General features: G+C 44.0%; 1 protein-coding gene across 2 annotated transcripts in view; it reads right to left on the bottom strand.

Moving 5' to 3' along the window:
• STK39 (serine/threonine kinase 39) overlaps positions 1-19,236 on the bottom strand; it is a 443,332-nt gene that overhangs the window by 134,586 nt on the left and 289,510 nt on the right. For both annotated transcript variants that reach the window (XM_073545795.1, XM_073545797.1), the window contains one exon: positions 5,342-5,394. In XM_073545795.1, coding sequence (XP_073401896.1) covers positions 5,342-5,394 — 53 coding nt within the window. The remainder of the gene's footprint in view (positions 1-5,341; positions 5,395-19,236) is intronic.

The raw sequence follows: 19,236 nt of genomic DNA on the forward strand, positions 1-19,236 counted from the left end.
GGTAAAGATGACGATATCATCCAGGTACGCGGCAGCATATAGCTTATGAGGCGCAAAGATTCTATCCATAGCCCTCTGGAAGGTTGCCGGAGCTCCCTGCAGGCCAAACAGCATCCGGACATACTGAAAGCACCCGTCTGGTGTAGAAAATGCAGTCTTCTCCTTGGCTTCCTGTGCCATGGGGATCTGCCAATATCCCTTTGTCAAATCCAAGGTGGTGATGTACCTGGCAGGTCCGAGTCTCTCGATGAGCTCATCAATGCGTGGCATGGGATACGCGTAGAACTTGGAGACCTCATTCAGCTTTCGGTAGTCATTGCAGAACCTCCATTCACCATCAGGTTTTGGGACGAGGACAATCGGGCTCGACCAACCGCTCTTGGATTCCTCAATGACCCCGAGCTTCAACATACGCTGCACCTCCTTGGAGATCACTTCTCGACGGGCCTCGGGAATTCGATAAGGCTTCACGTTCACCCGCATATGTGGTTCGGTCAGAACTTCGTGCTCCACGACCTTCGTGCACCCCGGCAACTCTGAAAACAGGTCCCTGTTTTTCTGGAGTAACTCCCGCCACTGCTGTTTCTGGGCCTTCGATTGCGTTTCCGCTATGGTAACTGCTCCAACCTCACCTTCTAGGTTGCCCAGTAAACACGGAGTTACCGTTGGCTCTCTATCTTGCCACGGCTTGAGGAGGTTGACATGGTAAACTTGGTATGGTTTCCGTCTTCGGGGTTGGTGAATTTTATAATTTACCTCACCAAGCTTCTCCACCACCTCATACGGCCCTTGCCATTTGGCCAAGAACTTACTTTCCACTGTCGGAATTAGCACGAGAACTCTGTCTCCCGGACTGAACTGCCTCACTCTTGCTGACCAGTTGTAGACCCTGGCCTGAGCTTCTTGTGCCTGGCGGAGATGTTCTTTAACAATGGGCATCACCTTCGCAATCCTCTGCTGCATCAGGGCCACATGCTCAATGATGCTTCTGTGGAGCGTGACTTCGGCTTCCCAGGTTTCCTTGGCTATATCTAGGAGACCTCGCGGATGTCGGCCATACAGAAGCTCGAAGGGCGAGAACCTCATGGAGGCCTGGGGAACTTCACGGATAGAAAACAGCAGATATGGTAAGAGACAATCCCAGTCTCTGCCGTCTTTCTCTATGGCTTTTCTTAGCAAGCTCTTCAGTGTTTTGTTAAATCTCTCAACAAGGCCATCTGACTGTGGATGGTAAACTGAAGTCCTCAACTGAGAGATCTGCAGAACCTTGCACAACTCCCTCATCACCTTGCTCATGAAAAGTGTTCCCTGGTCGGTCAGGATCTCCTTTGGCAAACCCGTCCGGGAAAACACATGGACCAGCTCGCGGGCTATAGTCTTCTCGGAGGAGTTTCTCAGGGGAATTGCCTCAGATTAGCGTGTGGCATCATCTAGGATGACTAATATATACTGATGGCCCCAGGCTGATTTAACTAAGAGACCGACCAAGTCCATGGCAATTCTCTCAAATGGCACCTCAATAATGGGCAATGGCACAAGGGGTTCCAGAAGTGAGATGTGGGGGCAGTTAATTGACATGCCAGGCAGGACCTGCAATAGTTTCCTATCTCCCAGTGACATCCAGGCCAATGGAACCTCTGCATAACCCGTTCCTGCGTTTTTTCCACCCCCAGGTGTCCCCCCAAGATGTGTGAATGGGCCAAGTCCAACACTTTCCGTCTATAGGGGCCTTGTACTATTAACTGCTCTACCAACTCCTCCCTTATTTTTGTGACCCGGTATAACAAGTCCCCACTCAACATAAAATAGGGGAACCTAGTGTCTGCTCCCGACTCTTGGGCAACCCCAATAATGACGGGGACATTGTTGAAGGCTTCCCTCTGCGTTGGGTCCCTATGTTGGGCAGTCCCAAAATTCTCACTGGCCACTCCTAACTCCGGAATGTCAGATACAGGGGACCCTTCCTCCTCATCCCCCACAAGGACACATAAAGGAAACCCGTCTGCTTCTGGTGGTGGCGATACCTTATTGGGGTGCATAGGTTCCCTGCTCTTGCTAGCACACTCAGAACCCTTACCCCACAGATCCCAAAACAGACAGAAATCCTGGCCTATAATTATAGGATGCAACAAGTCCCGAACGACGCCAACTTCATGCGACTCGGTGCCATGCGCCATTTCAATGTTCACTCTGGCCATAGGGTAGTCCTTTGCATCGCCATGTATGCACTGAACGCCAACCTTTTTACCCGGGAGTAGGTTGAGAGGAAAACTGGCCCTTACAAGGGTCACCAAGCTCCCAGAGTCCAGAAGCGCCATTGCTGCTCGACCGTTCACCTTCACGGGACAGGCCTGAGGCCCCTCGTTGGGTGGAGAGTTCACACTGCAGGCTGGGTATGCATAGTATGGACTACGGCGTCCCATGCTGCAGTCCATCCGCTCGGTGGTCTGGGGTCAATGGGCAGCTATATGTCCTGGCCCGTGGAACTTCCATCAAATAATATCACCCGTGGGGACCTTGGGCACCGCCTCCCCCACCCCTTTTGACCTTGGGCGCTCCACCCCTTTATGGGACTCCGCCCCGTTTTGGGACCCCAAATACGGAATGGGCTGCTTCCCCAAGGAGCCTTCCATCCCCTGGTATCTCTCGACCAGTCCGACCAGTTCATCGGAATTCTGGGGATCACCCTGGGCAATCCAATTCTGTAGGGGTCTCGGCTGGGAATGCACAAACCGATCCATCACCACTCGCTCTACCATCTGCGCAGGGGAAGACGACTTTGGCTGCAGCCAATTCTGGACCAGGTGCAACAGGTCGAACACTTGGGAGCGCGGCGGTTTGTCCCGGTGATAGGCCCAGCGGTGAACTCGCTGTGCCCTGATAGTCATTGTCACCCCCAAATGTGCGAGAATTTCCACTTTTAGTTTGGGATACTCCTTGGCGTCTTGTACAGTCAAGTCATAGTACGCCTTCTGGGACTCCCCCACAGGTATGGGGCCAGTACCTCTGCCCACTGCTCTGGCTGGTTTTTCCCTCTCAGCCACACTCTCAAATACCATCAGGAAGGCCTCAACATCTTCCTCAGGGGTCATTTTTTTGCAATGCACGTCTTACCGCCTTCCCGACGTGGGTGGCTTCAGCCAGACCTGGGGTTGGGGTGCTCGTCCTGCCCTCCTGGATGGCGGTTGCCAGAAGCTGCATCTGCTGCCGTTGTTCCTGCTGGTTCTGCTGGAACTGCTGCCGTTGCTCCTGCTGGCTCTGCTGGAATTGTTGCCGTTGCTCCTGCTGGCTCTGCTGGATCTGTTGTAACAACAGCCTGTTGGTCTCCTGTTGCTGTGCCTGGGACTGGACCAGGTGTTTCAGCAGGTCCTCCATTATTCCAGGTAGAGCTTGCTGCCTCGCTGAAAACTTTACCCAGGACATGCAGCAACTGTCTCAAGTCTCTACTGGGAACGCTGCCCGCATTCTTCACCAATTGTAGGGATTCTACTCACTCAGGTGCAGCGGGAGACAATCATGAGGCAGGTTCTTTTAAAGTCCATGAGGTTTATTTGCATCATAAACCCCAAAACAGCACGTCACAAAGAAATAGCCTGTAGCTTAGGCAGAAGAGAACAGAAAAGTCCGTTACTTCAGGCTCAGACCTGGAGTCTCAGCACACACAGGAGGCCTAGTCCTCCCCACATACAGCTCTCTGTTTCATGAGCAGTCCACGTTACAAGGCTATAGCCACACCCACGAACACAGCAGCTGACTGGTCACATGACTGTGACCTCACCACAGGTCCTTGCAATACACTAGCAATATAGTAATATTACTTTGGGCTTACATTACAGAGACAAGTCATCTCTGAGACACATCTGAACTATGCAACCCTTAGCCACGCCACAAGGGCTATTTCATGAGTTTAATTTTGTTAAATTCTGTGGAAGCATGGTTGAAAAGCAAAGTGTGACTTTCATTTGTTCATTTTCATAGATTTTTCATTTATTATTACTTTTGTCAGATTCAAGTTATTTCTGTCACCTTTCTGGGTTTTTCTATCATTAAACAAGGGGTACCCACAATTTTGACCACATGTGTATGTGCTGGCTTCACTCTCCCCGCTCTTCGACAAATCAGACATCTTGAGGAAGTGAGAGTCACTCTGGATGTATGTGATAGATTACGAGATCCCCGGCAGGGCCAGCGCCGACATTGCTGGCACCAGAGATGAATATAGGTGTTATTACTTTATAAGGGGAAAACATGTGAATTAAGAAAGGATTGATCGAGTAGTGGAAACCCCTTTAAATCTAGTCTTGTAAGCCAAGTGGGTGTGGTCCTCAAGAAAACCCACCTTAGAGATGTTGGCAATTGTTATATTTTCTAGACTTTCACTTATATAGTGACCAACCCCTTTAAGACTCCTCTGATATATAATGCTGAATAGCATGCAGTTACATTCATCACCCTTTGACTCCCCCACCCCACCAAAAAAGGAAACAACACTTAAACCATATCTTGAATAAAGAAAGTGAAAACAGGTTATCAAAAGGTTGATTGACATTGATGGTGCCTTATGGAAAAGTTTGAGAAGTTTGGGGTATACAATGGGGAACATTTCCTGGTGCAAATATCTAGAGGCAATGTGAATAGAGGCTTCAGCTTAAAGGGGTTGTCCACTACTTGGACACCCTCTTCTTGATCTAAGTGTTTGGCCTGGAAAAAATAAAAAAGCTTACTCTTCTCCCGTTCCAGCGGTGTCAGCACTCGCAGTCCTGGGGCTCTTGTGCAGTTGCACGACGCGAGGTGCCGGGCGTCCAATGAGTGCTGGCATCACTGTCTCCGCCTTCGGACAAATTGAACATGAAGAAGAAGGTAGAGATCAACTGCAGCCCGGACTTCCTCTTCATGCTCAATTCGACAGAAGGCGGAGACAATGACGCCTGCACTGATTGGGCAACGGGCTTCGCAGCTCCGGAACCGCGAGTGCCCACACCGCTGGAACGGCGCCAGCACGGGCTGAACTTTTAGATCAAGAAGGGGTTGTCCTAGTAGTGGACAACCCCTTTACCTTAGATGCTGGCACTATAGGGACAGTTTTCTTCATTTTGGAGGAGATTGTGCATACTTTTTTTCTCGAAAAGTGTTGCTTTTTGCTCTCCACTAAATCTGGAACTCTGGAAGCGGAATCAGTAATTTTAATATCCTCCTATACCACATTGTCGCCAATTCCTTCTACTACCTGCATGATGGTAGTTAGGATCTCAACTCCGTGATGTTAACATACACGTTTAATATTAATATGCATCGACAATCATCATGCAAATAATAAATGAAATATTTAAATCTGACTTACCCCTGCCAGGAGTAAACTCGAACCGTATATCATTCAGTTCTTTTTTGGAATTTCTGCAAAAAAAAACAAATAAAAAAAAACACATTTAAATGTAATGAGGCAGAGATTATTAAAACCCAGAATGCTTAGCAGTTTAGAGGATTTGCAGTTAGAAAAGTAAGCATTTTCCTCCCTTACGGCCTTGACTTTATGCACCTTTAATTCGTCAAAGAAAATCTAAAACTCCGAGAAGGTTCAAGGATATTAACAGCCAAAGGTTTATGGAAGAAAGGAAAAGCTCATTTTTTTTCGGCGGCAGTATTATTATCTTTTTAATTAACAAAAAGCAGAAAGACTGCTTGCGAGTTGCATTTTTATTTCGCTGTGAGAAAGCACCGAGGAGTGCGCGCCATAACGGCTCCTCTCGGAAGCAGCAGAGTATTCCATTCTAATTAAGCTGTTTTTACTGCTGAGCACTGCTCTGGAGCCGCAAACTTGCACACAGCGAGCGAGCGCTGCTAGGAAAAGGTTCTTGAAGTCATATTTTATATTCAAGTGGGAAAATACTAGTTCTAACACATTCCGTTTTGGAAAGAAGCCGGTTCCGATATATTTAATGATACGCGGTTATATTGGCTATATCATTAGCCTTTTATTTTTTAACTATTATTTTGAGCTAAAATTAATTTTTGAATTTGAGTTTAATTAATATTTTTTTTTTTTTTACACCAATTGGCTTTTACAGTCTTTTTTGATCCCATTTTCTCGGATGAGGAGAAGATGGAAAAAATGATTTCTCCATCTTCTCTATTGTGTCAGTCCGTGAAAATCGGACTGCATTCAGATTTCAACCGAGTACAGTTTGATGGTTTCAAAGCATTCATTGACTTGATTGGCCGAGCGTGATCCAATAATCGGATTCAACTCGGGCGTGCTGCAATTTTTTTCTTGGACTGCCTCAGTCCAAGGAAAAAATTTGGTCATGTCTCCATAGAATAACATTGGTCTGAGGGCAATCCAATGTTTTGTTGGACCGAAAATACGATCATTGGCACAAGACCTCAAGCGGTTTACTCATATTTAATATGTGCTTCAGACACTTTCAATGACTTGTTCCAACAAGCGGCATCAAGGAGCATATTTTATCAGAAAAGGCGCGTAGTGCACATTTCTGGTCCAAATTAAGCAAACTAATAGATGGTGTAAACATAGGGGGCATCAGCAAAGCTTTTATGTGAGAATACCGGTGTAAAACCTTTAAAAAAGCTGTTAATTTTTTTCACCCAACAAATCTTGCACAACTTTAGATATTTAACTGTGATGGGACGGGGCTACGACCATACTTACAACTAGACAAAAGTGCTTTTTTAAATTTTTTTTTTAGTGTTACTCCAGTCCCTGACTGTTATAACATTTCTGGCAATGTGGACAGAGGTGCACGCCACTAAGACGATGCGCCAAATGAATTCATTGGCGTGCGCTTCTTAGTGAACCTGGTGCACCGTACTTCGGTAAGCCTTTCTTCGAGACTGGTGTATTCAACGACAGTCATAGTGAATCAGCCACCTCAGACTAGATCTTAAAACTATCTTAAAACTAAGCAGATTTATGAAACCGCACGAAACATGCTGCATTCACACGTCGCGGTTTTTTTCCGTTTTCGCGGTGTTTTTTAACGTGCGATTTTGCCGCGAAAATACAAAAAACAGCATCCCATGCAATCCTATGGGATTCCGCAATGCTGCGGATTTTCCCGCGGTGGAATCGCATCGCGGAAAGATACGCAGCATGCTCATTATTTTGTGGAATCGTGGCGATCCCGCACCCATAGGATTGGATTGTTCCACTTACTTCCCGCATGTGGCTGTGCCCACCATGCGAAAAATTAGCAGAACATTTGCGGATGGTACCCACGGTCCGAAGGAGAGGAGACTGTCCTTCGGGCTGTGGGTACCATATTCCTATAAAAAATAAAATACAAAAATGGTGTTATATTCACCTTCCAGCGTCCCGCGCAGCCTTCCCAGGCCTCAGCGATGCTTCCTTTCCCAGTAATGCCTTGGAGACCTTTGATGACGTTGCGGTCTCGCGATAATGTAGCGGTCCCTATTCCTCTCGAGACCGCTACATTATCGCGAGACCGTTACGTCATCAAAGGTCTCGCAAGGCATTACTGGAAAAGGAAGCATCGCTGAGGCCCGGGAAGGCTGCGCGGGACGCTGGAAGGTGAATATAACACCATTTTTTATTTTTTTTAAATTATTTTTAACATTAGATCTTTTAGTATTGATGCCGCATAGGTAGCCTCAATAGTAAAAAGTTGGTCACACTCGTCAAACACTGTTTGACGAGTGTGACCAACTTGTCAATCAGCTCTCCAAGCGATGCTACAGATCGCTTGGAAAATGCTAGCATTCTGCTAGCTAATTACGCTTACAAATCGCTAGTTTTTCCGTGGGAAAATTGCGAGAATTTAAAATGCGATTTTCCCGCAGAATGGAATTCCGGAATTCTCGCGGTAACTTCCGCGAGAGTTCCGCTACGCGTACACATAGCCTTATGAAACAGAGAATTATTACACGGTGGCAGAGATCTTTGCACACCTTATAATGAGATCAAAATTATGTGACTTAATAAGACTTTACAGAATTAGCGAGGGGTACGCAAGAACCAGGTAAACTATGACCAGCTCTGGGCACATTTCTTTATAGGATGGGAACAATTTTTTAGATTTATTTATTAAATATGTAAAATCTGGGACAGAAACAAAATGAGCAAACACCCTATGGTAAGTAAATAGTACATGTAAATAACAGGGTATTTAGTTAACACTATTTTAACCTAAAAAGTGTAAAAGCCATCCCACCGCAACAAGGTGCACCCAATCGGGATGGTGCTATTTTTAAATTAAAAATCCAGACCTAATGCCATCGCAGCACAGGTGGGCATGTTTTCTCCATTTACTTCAAATTGTACATTTTTCCTTTAATATGTAGGAACTAAATTTTCTGTTTTTATGGCTCTGTGCCAACAGGTGTTTTTATTTGTTGCATGTGTTCATGGTATTCCAACCTGGTGCTCATAAGGGGAAAATCACAAATTCCAAATATACTTATACTGACCATTTAAGGAAGGCTATACAGAAAAATTAAAATGACAGAGCAGCTAATCAAAAATGCTAGCATGCAACCCGTATAGTCAAGTGGCTCTTTTGATGCTCCAATCACTGTATTTACCAACAGGAATCTAGGAAAATACTTCAATAGCGGAGACACAAATAAACATAAAAATATCACACTGATAGCGTAAGAATAACAGTCATTTTAAATTTGATTTAGTAAATTAATAGTAAACATGAAAATAAGAAAATTGTAATATATCTAATGAGAGAAATCTTCTTCTTTCTCCTCCTGGAATGATCATTCACTCTCAATTCATGGGAAGAATCTGTAAATTCTGTATTTAGGGATGACAAATTTTCCCATTATTAAGAAGGGAGATGACAGTTGGTGCTTTTAAAATTCTACAGGAGGGGAGGAGCTAGCGGAACACAGACATTCTGCTGCATGTATCTACCTATATCTGGTCTCCTTTTCACTCCTCATTTTGATGAGGCTAGTTTGATACATGCAGAGGTAAGACATATAGTGGATAGGTACCATCCGTAATAAAGGTCACCTTGACATGGTTGGATGACTTCTGTGCTCTTTGATTAAAAAAATGCTAATTAAGTACGGTACCTTATGTTGTAAATGTTTACAGCAATATTAGAGTTCATGTATTCTTTAACTCAATAACCGCAGTGTACTGGTCATTCTATTTTTTTTTTTTTTTTAAAGAAAACTTGCAATACGGAAAACTATAAAAAACCATTACAAAGTCAAAAAGTATGCATACATCTATATTATAAAAAACAGTCATTTTCTGATATCACATGCCCTTCAAAGGTAAACTCACATTGAGCACTCAGTCTAATCTGCCAGCAGATTATTATTGAGCAGGAGAAACTAAACCGGTTGATATATAGGTTTGCGGGAAAAGATCCATAATAGCTTGTATTTCATTCATAGAAATCCTGCTCATGCTGGGCTTAGCAGTCGCGGGAATCCTTAATCAGTAATTGACAGCTATACACACCTACACAGGACTGTCAATCACTGGTTAGGACCGCCTACTGGACTCCTAAGCCCAATCGGTAATTGATAGCTATACACATCTACACAGGACTGACTGTCAATCACTGGTTAGGACCACCCACCGGACTCCTAACCCCACAATAAGAAGGGATCTGAATGAATAATAGACAAGTTACCGTATATTGATTTTTGTTTTCCAGAAAACCATATGTTTATCTGCTCAGTTTCTCCTGTCCTATAGAGATTACATGACAATTCCAATGTGACAGGTTCCCATTAAGAGACAGAATATTATCATATTTAATGCTCTGTCGCTTGAGCAATATTTACATATTTCCGGAGATCCACTTAAATATATGAATCAACAAAAGCGACACACGTCTAAAAATTACCAGACTTAAAAATAGAAAGCGCTGTATAGAACGGTGATTTATTTGGTGACAGAATGCAGCGGTACTGTAGAGATGATGCTCCGAAAGTGACGTGCGCCACGCGCGAGAATGCAATAAATACCGCCGTGATCTTATTGTGTCGGATATTCTGTACTAATAAATCTGTCTCACATGCTCCTTGCGATATTTTGCTTTTAGGCTTAATTGCCAATGCACAAAGCAATATGTTTTGCAGAAAGTGAAGAAAAATGGCCACTGCCTAGCAATTCATCTTGTGCATTGTTCAGATGACGAGTGACTCATTTATCTCGCGCTTTCTGAACACCTGCATGCGTTTCTTCTGCTGTCTACAATTCCCAATGAGCCGGGCTCCTTTTCGCTCTCTAAAATGAAGCATTTATGTTACACCACAAAGTTAAACACCGATTTGTTTCGCACGCGCCCGGCTGTTCCGGATCGGTTTTTTGTGATTTTTTTTCCCCCGAAAAATATAATTATTAGCGACCCTACTTTGAATAGAAGGCTGGTTTCCCACACCCGACTTTCATGGTCAGACTATGGACTGCGACGTCCACTCCGGCTGTGAGTTTCCCAACCGGTACTCAACAGTCACATAGGCCTCCATCAGGCAGTTGAGTTTGGGTTGAGATATCCGCGACTCATTCAGACACCATACTTATACTGTGAATGTAAGATGTGTGAAACTAGTCTAAAAAACAGGCAACAAATGGCAGTGATATGATAATATTTCTATCAAGGCTGTAAAAATAGCCTTAAAGGGAATCTTTCACCAGGTTTTTGCTATCCCATCTGAGAGCGGCATATAATAGAGACAGAGACCCCGATTCCAGCAATATGTCACTTACTGGGCTGCTTTTTGCTGTTTTAATAAAATCCCTTTTTTAGCTGATACAGATCTAGCAGTTCTCAATGCCCAAGAGAGTTAAAGCAGAGATTGAAAATAATGGTGGCCACAAAAATATTGACAATTTGGGCACAATTTGTCCATTTTCACTTAGGGGTGTACTCACTTTTGCTGCAAGCGGTTTAGACATTAATGACTATGTGTTAAGTTATTTAGAGGGAACACCAAATTTACACTGCTATACATGATGTACACTGACTACTTTACATTGTATAAAAGTGTCAGATCTTCAGTGTTTTCATTGTAAAAAAGAAAAGATATAATATAGTATTTACAAAAATGTGAGGGGTGTACTCACTTTTGTGCTATACTGTGCATGTGTATGTATATATATACATATATATATATATACAGTTAGGTCCATATATATTTGGACAGAGACAACATTTTTCTAATTTTGGTTCTAGACATTACCACAATGAATTTTAAACAAAACAATTCAGATGCAGTTGAAGTTCAGACTTTCAGCTTTCATTTGAGGGTATCCACATTAAAATTGGATGAAGGGTTTAGGAGTTTCAGCCCTTAACATGTGCCACCCTGTTTTTAAAGGGACCAAAAGTAATTGGACATATTAAATATTTGTAAATAAAATGTTCATTTCTAATACTTGGTTGAAAACCCTTTGCTGGCAATGACTGTCTGAAGTCTTGAACTCATGGACATCACCAGACACTGTGTTTCCTCCTTTTTGATGCTCTGCCAGGCCTTCACTGCGGTGGTTTTCAGCTGCTGTTTATTTGTGGGCCTTTCTGTCTGAAGTTTAGTCTTTAACAAGTGAAATGCATGCTCAATTGGGTTGAGATCAGGTGACTGACTTGGCCATTCAAGAATATTCCACTTCTTTGCTTTAATAAACTCCTGGGTTGCTTTGGCTTTATGTTTTGGGTCATTGTCCATCTGTAGCATGAAACGACGACCAATCAGTTTGGCTGCATTTGGCTGGATCTGAGCACACGGTATGGCTCTGAATACCTCAGAATTCATTCGGCTGCTTCTGTCCTGTGTCACATCATCAATAAACACTAGTGACCCAGTGCCACTGGCAGCCATGCATGCCCAAGCCATCACACTGCCTCCGCCGTGTTTTACAGATGATGTGGTATGCTTTGGATCATGAGCTGTACCACGCCTTCGCCATACTTTTCACTTTCCATCATTCTGGTAGAGGTTGATCTTGGTTTCATCTGTCCAAAGAATGTTCTTCCAGAACTGTGCTGGCTTTTTTAGATGATTTTTAGCAAAGTCCAGTCTAGCCTTTTTATTCTTGATGCTTATAAGTGGCTTGCACCGTGCAATGAACCCTCTGTATTTACTTTCATGCAGTCTTCTCTTTATGGTAGATTTGGATATTGATACGTCTTCCTCCTGGAGAGTGTTGTTCACTTGGTTGGCTGTTGTGAAGCGGTTTCTCTTTACCATGGAGACTATTCTGCGATCATCCACCACTGTTGTCTTCGGTGGGCGCCCAGGTCTTTTTGCATTGATGAGTTCACCAGTGCTTTCTTTCTCAGGATGTACCAAACTGTAGATTTTGCCATTCCTAATGTTGTAGCAATTTCTCGGATGTTTTTTTTTCTGTTTTTGCAGCTTAAGGATGGCTTGTTTCACCTGCATGGAGAGCTCCTTTGACCGCATGTTTCCTTCACAGCAAAACCTTCCAAATGCAAGCACCACACCTCAAATCAACTCCAGGCCTTTTATCTGCTTATTTGAGAATGACATAAAGAAGGGATTGCCCACACCTGTCCATGAAATAGCCTTGGAGTCAATTGTCCAATTACTTTTGGTCCCTTTAAAATCAGGGCGGCACATGTTAAGGAGCTTAAACTCCTAAACCCTTCATCCAATTTTAATGTGGATACCCTCAAATGAAAGCTGAAAGTCTGAACTTCAACTGCATCTGAATTGTTTTGTTTAAAATTCATTGTGGTAATGTCTAGAACCAAAATTACAAAAATGTTGTCTCTGTCCAAATATATATGGACCTAACGGTATTTAAACTGTAAAGCGCTGCGGAATATGTTGGCCCTATGTAAACAAAGATTATTATTATTATTTAGATATATAAATATATAGTATTTAAATACTTGTTTGTACCGCTAAAATAATATCATTCAAGTCACCTTATCCTTATCCTACAACAAAATCCCCAAAATTAGCAGTTTTTTTTAAATAAAAGCATTGTATTGTGCAAAAAGAAGTAAAACATTAAAAGTTTCTTCCCCTTAGAGAAAGTTAAAAAAAAAATTACAGTAAATTATACATAACCCAAAATGGTAAAAATGACAGCTAATTAATTGCATGAATAAATGAAGCTCTGCATTGATTGAAAAATGAGAAATTGATGAACTATATATACCGGAATGAAAAAAAGTGCTAATGGGTTGTCAACTCTTTTTTTATTTAAATTTTCCTTATTTTACAAAATGCCTCGGGGTGATCTACTGATCTATACAGGATCTCAAAAGGAAAAAGCGATTTTATATATACGTACAGTATATATATATATATATATATATATATATATATAGTGATATCTAATATATAAAGCTGAATGTGTGTATGTATGTGTGTGTCGCGGCTACAGCCACAAAATTTGGCACAGTCACATGTCAGGACCCCGAGAGTGTCCTAAGCTATGTTGTGAGGTGAAATTTTAACCCCGCATGTTCCAATTCACCAAACAATTTACATAATGGGGAAAAAGTGTGTGTGCAACAAGCCCCGCCCCTCATTATGATGTCATAATGGTTGCCATGGCGACGCTGATGTCATCATAGGTTGCAAGCCCCACCGCTCATTATGATGTCATAATGGTTGACTATGGGATGGAGGATGTGTGATGGGTATATGGGCGCTGGACTATGAGATGGAGGATATGTATGTGTTGTGAGTTCATTTTCCCCTCCGTCACTGAGGCCTGGTGAACTCCCTATTCTAGTGAAGGAAGGTAGTGAGCCTGATTATCAGGCACCTGGGACTAATGAAGACGATTGGCTGAGTGGAGTCACTGACTGGATTTAAGGCAGCCTACGCCCTTTCTGCCCTGTGGGTGATTTCTCTGTGGACTCTTGGACACCAGTCTGATTCCTGCTCTCCTAAAGCTAAGTTTTCTGTTTTGCCTTTTTGCATTTAAGATTTGTTTTTGTTTTTCTTGCTTTTTGGATTCTGCCACTCCCTGCTGGAGTGTGCAGTGTTCCGTGAGCTCTGTCTTCTGAAAGTACCGGAGTGCTGATTTAGTTTTTGAAGCTTAGTTGCTTCAGGGCCATTTTTATATCAGCTTGTTGGCTTTTGTCTCTGATAGGGTTTTGGCAGATTGCAGACAGCAGCCTTCCTATCCGTTCCTATCTAGGTAGTTTTTGGGCCCCGTCTTTGCTCAGCATGTCTTTCTGTCTGTGTAAGTGTTTTCATCTTGCTTCACCGTCATTATATGTGGGGGGCTGCCTATTGCTTTGGGGTCTGCTCTGGGGCAGTTAGATTTCCCCTTTCCTTCTTTAGGCCTATGTATCTCTCCGGCTGTGATCGAGGGGTCTAGGTCATCGTAGGAACCCCCCACGGCTACTGCTAGTTGTGTTGATAGGTTCAGGGGTCTGCAATCTGATAGTTGCCAACTTCTCTGGTTTTCTGGACTTAGCTAGCATTTCTGTTTTTGCCTCCTACGGTGACTCAAGCATAACAGAATCACCCGCCCAACCGCAGATCCTGGGGTACTCAATAGCAGGAAAGAATTGTGTTTAAAAAAAAAAAAAGAGTGTGTATATTCTTTCCTCTATATCTCTGAGGCCGTAGGGGGAATTTTTTTTTTCTCTCAATGGAGATAAAGCAAGTGTCTGATCGTGTGGAGCAGCTCGCTGCTGAAGTGTGAGGAATTTCCGCCTATCTTGCTCGTTCACATGCTGTTGAACCAAAGACCCCCACACCTGATGTATTTTTTGGGGATCGATCTAAATTTTTGAGTTTCAAAAATAATTGTAAATTATTTTTTGCTTTGAAGCCTAACTCGTCAGGGAGCCCCGCGCAGCAGGTTAAAATTGTCATCTCTTTGCTGCGCGGCGATCGCAAGGATTGGGCGTTTTCTTTGAAACCAGATGACCCTATTCTGACTAATGTGAACGCATTTTTTCAAGCCTTGGGGTTGCTGTACGACGAACTTAATGCTATTGATCAGGCTGAAAAGACCCTGTTAGCATTGAACCAGGGTCGAGAATCTGCAGAGTTGTACTGTCAAAAGTTCCGAAAGTGGGCGGTCCTTACTACCTGGAATGATAATGCCTTGGCTGCTCTCTTTCGGAAGGGTTTGTCAGAAGCCGTAAAAGATACTATGGTGGGATTTCCTGTTCCCTCTGGTCTGGACGATTCTATGTCTTTAGCCATTCAGGTTGATCGGCGTTTACGTGAACGCAGGATTACACGAGAGGTGTTGCCACCAGTTGAACAGATGTCTGAACCTATGCAATGTGATAGAGTTTTGTCTAAGGCGCAACGTCAGGGATTCAGAAGGCGCAATAAGCTGTGTTTTTTCTGTGGAGATGCCTCACATATTATTTCTGTTTGTCCTAAACGTGAGAAACGCTTTGCACACACGTTTTCTGTTGGTGGGGTTCAGCCTAAGTTTCTTTTGGCGATTACTCTGATCTGTTCCCTGCCCACATTTTCCGCCAAGGCTATTGTGGATTCGGGAGCAGCGCTAAACCTAATGGACTTGGATTTTGCTAAACGTTGTGGATTTCCGTTGACACCTCTGCAGACGCCTATCCCTTTGAGGGGGATTGATGCAACCCCTCTGGCTAAAAATAAACCTCAGTTTTGGACCCAGTTGGTCATGCGGGTCGCCCCAGACCACCAAGAAAATTGCAGATTTTTGGTGTTGCATGGTCTGCATTATGCCGTTGTTCTGGGGTTTCCCTGGTTGCAGATTCATAATCCAGTTTTGCATTGGAAGTCTGTGTCTGTGGTGAGTTGGGGTTGCCGGTGTACCTTTAGTGAGGCTCCGGTTTTTTCCACCTCTCCTCAGTCGCATGAGGTTCCTGACTATTTGGCGGACTTCTATGATGTATTTAGTGAGAATGAGTCTGCGTTCTTGCCTCCTCATAGGAGTTATGACTGTGCAATTGAACTAAGCCCGGGGTGTAAATTTCCTAAGGGTCGGCTCTTCAATTTATCTGTACCCGAGCATGAGGCTATGCGGTCCTATATTAAGGAGGCGTTGGAGAAGGGTCATATTAGACCATCCTCTTCACCCTTAGGTGTCGTTTTTTTTTTTGTGGCCAAGAAGGATGGTTCTTTAAGGCCGTGTATTGATTATCGTGCCCTCAATAAAATTACTATTAAATATCAGTATCCGTTACCCCTGATTTCGGATCTATTCTCTAGAGTCAGAGGTGCTTGCTGGTTTACCAAGCTTGACCTCAGGGGGCGTATAATCTTATCCGCATTAAGCAGGGGGATGAATGGAAGACGGCGTTTAATACTCCGGAGGGACATTTTGAGTACCTGGTGATGCCTTTTGGGCTCACTAATGCCCCTTCTGTCTTCCAGTGCTTCATGAACGATATTTTCCGAGACTTTGTCGATAAATTTTTGATTATCTATCTGGACGATATTTTGATCTTCTCCAAGGATTGGGATGCTCATGTGGAACATATTCGGACTGTGTTCCGGATCTTGAGAGAGAATTCTCTGTATGTCAAAGGATCAAAATGCCTTTTTGGAGTACAGAGGATTTCTTTTTTGGGATTTATTTTGTCTCCGTCAACTATTGAAATGGACCCGGCCAAGGTACAGGCCATTTATGATTGGGTTCAGCCCACTTCTTTGAAGGCCCTCCAGAAGTTTTTGGGTTTTGCTAATTTTTATCGGAAATTTATTGCAAAATTTTCTAGTATTGCCAAACCATTGACTGACCTGACCAGGAAGGGTGCGGATGTGTTGAATTGGTCTCCGGAGGCGGTTGCTTCCTTTCAGGAGCTGAAACGTAGATTTACCTCCGCCCCGGTTCTGCGGCAACCTGATGTCTCACTCCCATTTCAGGTAGAGGTGGATGCTTCTGAGATTGGTGCAGGAGCAGTGTTGTCCCAAAAGGATCCGGTAACATCTAAAATGAATCCCTGTGCTTTCTTTTCCCGAAAGTTCTCTTCATCTGAACGTAACTATGATGTGGGGAATCGGGAACTGTTGGCCATGAAATGGGCATTTGAGGAGTGGAGACATTGGTTGGAGGGAGCCAAACATCAAGTTGTGGTCCTCACTGACCACAAAAATTTGATTTACCTAGAGTCGGCTAAACGCTTGAACCCTAGAGAGGCTAGGTGGGCCTTGTTTTTTACACGTTTTGATTTTGTGGTCTCTTTCCTTCCTGGAACTAAGAATGTCAAGGCAGACGCCCTCTCTAGGAGTTTCTTTGCTGATTCTCCTGTGGTGACCAAGCCTGCTACCATCTTAGGCGAAGGGGTAGTTCTTTCTGCCATCTCGCCCGATTTGAGACTTGCTCTGCAAGAGTTCCAGGAGGACAAACCTGAGCGTTGCCCCAGTGGAAAGTTGTATGTTCCTGACCAGTGGAAGAAGAGAGTGATGTCTGAAGTTCATTGCTCTGCATTGGCTGGTCATCCGGATATTTTTGGTACTAGAGATCTGGTGAGTCGCTCTTTTTGGTGGCCCACCTTGTCTCATGATGTCAGGAATTTTGTGCAGTCCTGTGGGACTTGCTCCCGGTCTAAATCTTGTTCTTGCTCTAGTGGGTTGTTGATGCCTTTGCCGGTCCCCAGGAGGCCATGGACCCATATTTCAATGGATTTCATCTCTGATATGCCGGTCTCTCAAAGAATGACTGTTATTTGGGTGATTTGTGATAGGTTCTCTAAGATGGTTCATCTTGTACCACTCCCTAAGTTGCCATCTTCCTCTGAGTTGGTGCCCCTGTTTTTGCAACAGGTGGTTCGCTTGCACGGGATTCCTGAGAACATTGTATCTGACAGAGGAGTTCAATTTGTGTCTAAATTTTGGAGGACGTTCTGTTCCAAGTTGGGAATTCAGTTGTCCTTCTCCTCTGCTTTTCACCCTCAGACCAATGGGCAGACAGAGAGAACAAACCAGACCTTGGAGTCGTATTTGAGATGTTTTATTTCCGCTGATCAGGATGATTGGGTTTCATTTTTGCCCTTGGCCGAATTTGCTTTAAATAATAGAGCTAGTTCTGCCACTTTGATGTCACCTTTTTTTTGTAACTTTGGGTTTCATCCTCGATTTTCTTCAGGGCAGGTGGAGCCCTCTGCCTGCCCAGGTGTTGACACTGTGGTGGAGAGAATGCACCAGATCTGGGACCAAGGGGTGGATAAGTTATCTCTCTCCCAGGAAAAGGCCCAGCGGTTTTCCAATCGACATAGGACCATTGGTCCCCAGTTTAAGATTGGTGATATGTTGTGGTTATCATCAAAAAATATTTTGCTATGAAGGTGGCTTCTCCTAAGTTTAAGCCTAGATTTATTGGACCTTACAAGATTTTGGAGATTATTAATCCAGTCTCTTTTCGTTTGGCTCTTCCTGTCACATTTAAGATCCATAATGTGTTCCATAAGTCCTTGTTGAAGAGGTTTGTTGAGCCAGTTGTGCCTGAGGTGGCACCTCCGGACCCTGTATTGGTTGAAGGTAACTTGGAATATGAGGTAGAGAAAATTCTGGATTCCCGTCTGGCTAGACGGAGACTCCAGTATTTGGTTAAGTGGAAGGGTTATGGTCAGGAGGATAATTCCTGGGTCTCTGCCTCTGATATTCATGCCAAAAGATTGGTGCGTGCCTTTCATCGGGCTCACCCTGATCGCCCTGGTAGCGTTGTTGAGGGTTCGGTGACCCCTCCTCAAGGGGGGGGTACTGTTGTGAGTTCATTTTCCCCTCCGTCACTGAGGCCTGGTGAACTCCCTATTCTAGTGAAGGAAGGTAGTGAGCCTGATTATCAGGCACCTGGGACTAATGAAGACGATTGGCTGAGTGGAGTCACTGACTGGATTTAAGGCAGCCTACGCCCTTTCTGCCCTGCGGGTGATTTCTCTGTGGACTCTTGGACACCAGTCTGATTCCTGCTCTCCTAAAGCTAAGTTTTCTGTTTTGCCTTTTTGCATTTAAGATTTGTTTTTGTTTTTCTTGCTTTTTGGATTCTGCCACTCCCTGCTGGAGTGTGCAGTGTTCCGTGAGCTCTGTCTTCTGAAAGTACCGGAGTGCTGATTTAGTTTTTGAAGCTTAGTTGCTTCAGGGCCATTTTTATATCAGCTTGTTGGCTTTTGTCTCTGATAGGGTTTTGGCAGATTGCAGACAGCAGCCTTCCTATCCGTTCCTATCTAGGTAGTTTTTGGGCCCCGTCTTTGCTCAGCCTGTCTTTCTGTCTGTGTAAGTGTTTTCATCTTGCTTCACCGTCATTATATGTGGGGGGGCTGCCTATTGCTTTGGGGTCTGCTCTGGGGCAGTTAG

The sequence above is a fragment of the Dendrobates tinctorius genome, unplaced genomic scaffold (genome assembly GCF_039654945.1).
Source record: "Dendrobates tinctorius isolate UK_male_01 unplaced genomic scaffold, ASM3965494v1 ptg000143l, whole genome shotgun sequence".
Taxonomy (NCBI): domain Eukaryota; kingdom Metazoa; phylum Chordata; class Amphibia; order Anura; family Dendrobatidae; genus Dendrobates; species Dendrobates tinctorius.